General features: G+C 38.0%; 1 protein-coding gene across 6 annotated transcripts in view; it reads left to right on the forward strand.

Moving 5' to 3' along the window:
• RASSF8 (Ras association domain family member 8) overlaps nt 1–6,890 on the forward strand; it is a 95,698-nt gene extending 88,808 nt beyond the window's left edge. For all 6 annotated transcript variants that reach the window (XM_031443931.2, XM_031443930.2, XM_064479125.1 and 3 more), the window contains 2 exons: nt 1,992–2,136; nt 2,776–6,890. In XM_031443931.2, the coding sequence (XP_031299791.1) occupies nt 1,992–2,136; nt 2,776–2,897 (267 nt within the window). In that variant the 3' untranslated portion in view covers nt 2,898–6,890. The remainder of the gene's footprint in view (nt 1–1,991; nt 2,137–2,775) is intronic.
• Nucleotides 6,891–7,831: the final 941 nt, after the last annotated feature.

Consider the following 7,831-nt stretch of genomic DNA (forward strand, 5'->3'; position numbering starts at 1 on the left):
AATGTTTCGTCTATTTTAAAAGAATTAATACATTTTGACATCTCCTTTAACAATTGCTCGTTTTCTCTTACATCTTAAGTTGGAAACCTTCCTTGGTTTTTAAATTTCTTAGAATTTCTGTGACTTATGACAAAGCTAAGATGTTTTACCAAAACAAAGACGAGAGCTGAGGCCACCTGGGTCCTTCTCCAGGGAAGAAGCTTCCTTACTGTGGCCGTTGTGGCTTTAGGTAATTGGATACAGGAGACGTGAACCTCAGAGCTGGAATGGACACTAGTGATGAGATAGTGAATCTGACCATCTCCTTTCAGAAATGGGAAACCAGAGCTGAAAGAGATTACCAAGGGTTAGTTTACCAAGGGTTGTGTGTGCTTGTGAATCAGGTCTTCTCTCCTGAGAGAGCCCCCTCCCCCTCCCCCCTCCCCTCTCCCTTGCTTTCCTGAGGAGAGGGGCAGGTTCCTGATTTGTCCCCATCTCTAGTTCACATACAAGAACATTTGTATTCCGCACTTAGACCCCGATCACTCAACTTCTGCTTCTTGGATATCATTCTTGAAAAGACAGTGTGGTGATATTATGAAAGTTGCAAAGAGGTGTCAGCCTGTCACAGCTGAAGTGAAAAGGACACATAGTTGCTTATAATCTGGCTACTTTAATTAAAATTAAATAATATTCAATAAAGCTGTTTTAAAATATTAAATACACTTACATTTCTGTTTTTAGTCACATCTGGCCACATTTCAAGTGCTCAGTAGCACGTGTGTCTAGTGGCTACTGTATTGGACAGCACTGGCTTGGAAGCTGTGTGATCATGGATCAGAGAGTGATCTATGAAGCTTCAGGGCACTGCACCTGTTAGAAATTCAGAATCTGTATAGTGACCAGATCTCCAAACAGTCCCTGTGCTCACTGGAGTTCGAGAGGAGCTGCTTCAGAATATGAACAGCCCCACAACAGGGAGCACTGAGGTTCCAGGAAGAGCCGATGTGATCCTCTCTCTGCCACTAACTATAGTGAGAGGTAGACCTACCACCAAAATTTGGAAAGTCGGGAATTTCTCGTGCAATAGATGGTTGTTAGCCTCTGATGTGTCAGTATTTTACTATTTGGATTCATTTTGACACTTAAAAAGGGGTACATTTTGAAACTGTATTGCCTTGACATTACAGGAAACAGTAACAACAGTCACTGCTAGTAAACCCCACTACCTATTGAAAATTCTCTAATAATCAAACTACTAACATACCTCCAAGTACCCTCTACACTCAGAGCAGAGGAAACAAGCACTCCTTTCTGCTTCTCTTCCCTCCCCTTAACAAATCCGGACACAGCCAGCCTGGGTGGGGCCTCGCCACTTTTTCTTAGTGCCCTAGAGGAGAGAGAGAGAGCAGAAAATCCATTTGAATGGTAGAAAGCCTCTCCTTTCTGAGCTTTCTGGCATCCAAACTTGATCTCCTGACTTCAGAGCACTTAGTTCTCAGACCTGCCTTGTCCAGGACGTAAGAACCTTGTAGTGGGAACCTCGCGTCCCTCATGCTGTAAGACAAATCCAAATAACGGATTCCATGAAAACTTAGACAGTTTTAAGAAAGCAAGGACTCTGATTCTCATGGACCAAATGACTATTAATTTTGCGGTCAGTTAAGTCGATTATAGGGAAGTTTACCCGTGAACAGCTCAACAAGATTGCTGTAAACACCAGGTGGATGGAATCCAGTATTTCATTCATGGAAGTTTATAGATGTATCAGGCGCAGAGTGTATTCTTTACAGAGGAAGGCATCACGTTTATAGACAGACTGAAGGTTGTTGTCCTTTATTCGCCTCTTTCTTGGCCCATGTCACAGTGTGAAGGTGACCTCTTCAGCCCATGATACCGATATAAACCAGGTCTGTTAAGTACGTTTAACTGTCGCGGGCGGACTGTCACCAGGATGGATGTCGCCAATAGTGAATCCTCGAATTTAAAAAACCTTTTTAACTTCCATCCAGGACAAAGAACAAGAGTTGGAGCAGCTGACTAAGGAGCTGCGGCAAGTCAACCTGCAGCAGTTCATCCAGCAGACGGGGACGAAAGTCACCGTCTTGCCTGCGGAGCCCACTGAGGTGGAGGCCTCGCATGTAGACGTAGAAAGGGGTAAGACATGAGAAGTCGCTTTTTTTTAAGTTTCATTCTCACTATTAACTTTTAATAAACTGCTTGCATTCAGTTAAAGTGTGATCCTACCATTCAAAGCTAATTCTTGAGCCACTTAATTTTTTTGATTTATTTCCTGTTTGTGAGGCAAATCAATAATATTTAGGTTACTTATGTACTTAGATGAGCATCACCAAATGTCTTATCATTAGGTTTAAACTGCTTCTTTTACAAGCTTTTTCCTGAAACAAATGAGAATCAAGGTCTGTTAATTAATTGTTTTAGTTTCTCCTTGTTCCTAATGCCCCTTCTTCCTCTCCTAAAGTCTTTGTTCTCAATTTGTGCTGATATTTAAAGGACACTTCTAAGTCTGGGGCTGCGTATAGTCTGAACAGCCCAGAAAGAGAAGCAAAATGCTCACCTTAATAAAAGTTCGTGAACTGTTCAAATCACCAAAACCTGTTCTGTCCTGAGGGGCTCAAGCAGAGTAGCATCTCCCGTCACACAGGACCTGCGGCGGGTTGCAGTCCTTACTATATGTTATTGGTTCTGGAGGGCAGGAAAAATTCAGATTTTTCATATTGCTGAGTACTCCAGGTTACTAGGAACATCCGCTGACTTTCTTTGTTTCCTGTTTAGAGGCACCATTCCAGTCTGGGTCCCTAAAGCGGCCTGGCTCCTCGCGGCAGCTCCCCAGTAATCTTCGCATTCTGCAGAACCCCGTCTCGTCTGGTTTTAATCCTGAAGGCATTTATGTATAACATTATCTGTCTTCAGGGGAGAGACCCAGTAAAGGTACCAAGGACACTAAAACTTCCTTCTTTGATTTGTGCCAATGATGAACAGAGGATATATTTCACAAGCCACCGTATCTTTTTTCTGTCCTAAACCACATACCACTTGGAGCCATACCCTGTGCACTGATGCTAAAGAACAAAGAAACTGTGTTTTCGCACATCAACAGTGTTGACGTTTTTGTCCAGCAGCTGTAATGCAAAGCCTTCATTTTTATTTGTAGCGTTCTGAGAGCATTAGGGAAGTATTATGCTGTGTGTATACATAAATAAAACCGTGACTTAAGAGTGACGAGAAATATGTGACTGGCTTAGTTTATTTATTCCATGTAATCAATTAATGAGTGAATGTTGATGTTTTAATATTTGTTATTAATGCTTATCCTGTGACTGAAGTACATTACACAGTGTGTGACTGTGACCTTGTGTGCATGTGGCCAGACTCCATACGCCGCGCTAGCGAGGGTCAGAGATGCTCCGCCGTCGGAATTAACCCCAGAAGAACTGGCTCGCACTTGTATCGTGAACCCGTCCTAACCATGGCTCACGTAGCTGAAGTAATTCAGCCTTTCTTTGTAGTCTGGAGTTCAGTCTTTTCTTTACAATATTTCCAGTGTATGAAGGACCACATACAAGAACAGAAATGTTTTCATGAGGTAAATTACATGTTTAAAAGGTTTGCAGTGCTTCGGACACTGTTGAACAAAAATGTAATTGTTGAATATCTATCGGAACAGGCATGGGGTTTCTGACACATTATGTGTTTTGTTTCTGCCCTGCCTTATTATTTTAATCTGGTGGGTCCTCAGAGTTGCCATAATACATAAATTAGATGTCTGAGGGTATCTTCAGGAAGGTTGCTTCAAGTGACCTATTTTTAAAATAACCTCCTTTATATGCACGGTCTGTTGGTGTGAGCACCATGGATAAGTCATTGCTGGCACATCGTTTACTGTGCACACTGTGGACTGTTGTTTCTCCAATCACTTAAATAGAAAGCAGATTGGAGTTAGGTACTTTTTACCAAGAAAATAAATTCAGTGTTTGTTTTCATTAATTTTCAGCTCAACTTTTTACAGGACATTAATCTCCATTTGTACATATATTATAAAACCAAAAATGAGTCCACACCCCTCCCATGAGTACTGACTTAACTGAGATTCACAAGACTGTCTGGATGGATGTGGTCAGATACTTCTTAGCCATTTTTACATTCCCTCTGATCAAAATTTGGTACTATATAATTAAGACTTTAATCTGAAATTTAAAGTAGTTTTTAATTCTGCAGGAAACACATTGTATTATTTACATGCAACAAAGTAAAAATGGATTAGTCTATTGATGCCATGGTAACAATAAAAAGATGTAAGTTATATCGTATGCATGAGGGCAACTTAAATACATTTGACTTATTTTTGGTTTAATGAATGCTGAGAATGCTGCTATATTTAGGTTTCCAATGAAAAATATTAAGAATGGCTATGAAAATATATAGAAGCTTCTAGAGAACTGAAAGTAATAATGCAGAGTTGCCTTTTCTAGTCCAGCTAAATGGCAGACCTCAACTAAACATATTTTCTTTGGGTTCCTGGAGTTACCAAGTTGACCTTGCCATTATACTGTTTTGCAAATAACTTGAGAAATAAACGATTCTTACCTAGTAACCACAACCTATACACATTTGCTGTAAATTTATAATAATTATTTCGTATCTACATGTATTTAAAAATTCGGAGAATTAAAAAATCAAAATAATTTGTAGATTTTGTGACAATGATGGTCTATGTATGCCCAATATATGCCTTATTTTTAAAGGGTTCCATTCTATACTGGGTCATTTTGTTACTGTTGTTCAGAGAAATTGAGATCTTATTCACAAAGAAAAACATTTTTATAGATGGATCACATTCTATTTAAATCAAAATGTTAAACTGAAGACATATTAAACTTCGCAATTTTTAATTGCAAAGATGCCTTGGCATGCCATAAAAAAACACAAAGTCAGTATCCAACTTAATTGTTGTAAATTATTGTCAGCATTAACCTAATAACTTTACAGAAGGACTGGCAGGATTCTGACAACTTCGTTTGAATTTTCAAGCTGCCAGATAATCTTCACAGACCTCATTGCAGACAGAAATACTGTTTCTAGATGAGAGGAGTATATAAATGTGAATTTGATTACTGCAATGAGCAGTTGTACTTTTTAATCAATTCTGTTACTTCTGGAAGCACATCTCTAAGAAATCTTTTCTAAGTCTTTTTCTAAAATAAAGAAGACTCATTTCCCTAGAACATCTTAAAAATATCTTAGTCTATTTCTGATCATTTTTATCTATTGTGAACACAAGTGAGTTAGGTTAAGGGCCACACCTTTGGATACATTTCAGAGGGGGAAGTGGGCAATGGTCTACCAAAATATCAAATAGAAAATTTTGCATCTGGGGGAATATTTGGATTCTAAATACTAAATTCGATTTCAAGGGTTTTTTTTTTTTAACTGTTATTACACTGCAAGTTGTTTTACTGTGATTTTCTACAAGTATTTATTAAATACATTAGAAGATATTTTTTTCTTACCAAGGAATAATGAGAAATAGCATAGGTAAACTGACCCTTCTGAGTGTTTGTCATCCTCAGAGAATGATACGTGGTGGGTTGCCTCCGTTCTTTTGTTGCTCTTATGGGATATTTTGGTTTGTTAGCTTTTTGGTTTTTTTTCCCTGATGCACAGGGAATTTATATGTGAGACTTTGGTTGGTGTTAATAGGAGTTAACCCATTTAATTCCTTCAGCCATAACTGAGATAGTCATCAGTTTCTATAGTTCAAATTAATCATAAACTAGTGCTCAAATAAGACTAAAAGAGTAAAAATACAAAACTTACGAAGCGAAATGTGAATTTTAACAGTGTTTAAGAAGAACGAAGAAGCATTTGCTTCCAGAACATAAATGCAATTTGTACCTGCGTTAAAAGAAAACTTTCTTTGTGAATAAGAGCAAAGTGGCCTTTAGAGAAGAGAAACTGCATTTAAAACCATTTCTGCGAACATCTTTCCAAATTAGAACTATAATAATGGATTTGAGGAAATAATATAGAAAAGGCAGAAACTCTTGATTTCAGGTGTGCAAAGGGCATGGTCAGATGGACGGTTCCCTGTGTGAATTGCCTTTGAAATATTGGGCCTTAATTTATATGTAAATAACAGTGCTGTCTTCACATCCCTCCTCTGCCTAACGCTGTCTTTATTAGTCTGTATTGTATTCAAATTTAGCTCTTAAGTATTACTTTTATATTATGTCAGTTTTTTTTTTTTTAAGTTGCATGTTTATACTATTTGCTACAGTATTTTTAAGTTTTGGGTGAAGGCCATCAGCTGTATGGAGGAGACAAAACAATCACTATTTATTCAGTGTTGCTGCTTGACATTTCCAGAATAAGCTTTCGATGCCAGGACCGTGACTGCTTGAAAGCTGCAGGAGCTCTATTCCAATGCATTTTATATATTTTTAGAAACCAAATAAATGCAGATAACTATTTAGTATACTAATTATATTAAACCAGCAGAAATATAAAGGCAATAAAGTATATACATATATATATATGGGGGGAGGGGAAAGAGTAAAAAAAATAGGTTTACAGCCAGACATGGTGATAGCCCTAAATATATTTCTCAATCTGTCTTTCTTTATTGACCCGAAAAGGATATGAGTTGCTGCAGCTTTAAACAGAAAATTGCCACGTTCACTAGTTGTGGACACATAAATATGCTTTTAGTACTGCTTTGCTTATGTTCAAATAAAATATCTGTAATCTGTATCATATGTAATTATTCTTTGCTTTTGACTTTCATTTCAAAATGTGTATTTTCTGATTATTATCAAGAGCTGTAAAACAAAGGATCAATATCTGATATTCTCCCAAATAATAAATTTTCAGGATTCACTGGGGCATTACAATTGCTGGTTTGTTTCTTATGTATTTAATATTTTTAAGCATAGTTTTGTTTCCTTTAAAAGATGCCTAAGAGAAAAGATCTGCATTATCAGTGACATCGAATTACATTTTTCTAAAAACCATGTTAATTATTATATAAGTAAAGAATTTTCTGTTGTTACCAAGGCAGCTGCTTCATCCAAGGGAAACTGAGTTAAGAAACGAATATGCCTCCCTTTTATTTCAAAAGTAGAAGAAAAAAATTATTTATTATTGAAGCTCTGTGTTCCCAGATCTCTGTAAAACCACTAGTAAGAGGAAAAGAAGGAACAATTCAGTGCCTCCCACCTGCCAGGCACATCCCACCATCGGAACTTCTCCCAGGTCACACACCTGATAAGCAGCTCATGGGGCACTTGAATTTAGACCTTTCTGATCCCAAGGTACTTCCCTGTATTCCATGATAAAGCCACACACTAAGCTTTACAATGCCCAGCTTCTACATTTTCACCACTTTTTAATGGGAAAGTAATGTGGAAGTATATAAATTATATTTTTTTATAAGTAGAAGTTAGATCTTGCTCGTGAAATTATACATATGAATGTTACATGTTATAAAAACAAATCAAATGAGAAACAATAATTCAAAATGTAAATTATTCTATGTCCAGTTTGGGGGACTCTTAGAATTCCAGTTTCCATCCTGTCTGCCTCACCTGCAGCCCACTCCACATGGCTGTGCTGCCTCCCTTGGGAAAGACCAAGGGAGTTCTAGAAAACACACATAAACACGCTGGGCACGTTCGTACTTTCTGCAGACATTCTGTGAGCCTCCATTGTTGGCCAGACACTGAAGTTAGGATTTGCTTTGCACCTCAAGGAGGTTACAGTCTAATGACCATCATTAAAGGAAACACCAGGAGGCCTTCACCCCAGCCCAGGGTGTTGGCAAGCCCTGGAGAAG

Source organism: Camelus dromedarius, chromosome 25 (assembly GCF_036321535.1).
Source record: "Camelus dromedarius isolate mCamDro1 chromosome 25, mCamDro1.pat, whole genome shotgun sequence".
Lineage (NCBI taxonomy): Eukaryota > Metazoa > Chordata > Mammalia > Artiodactyla > Camelidae > Camelus > Camelus dromedarius.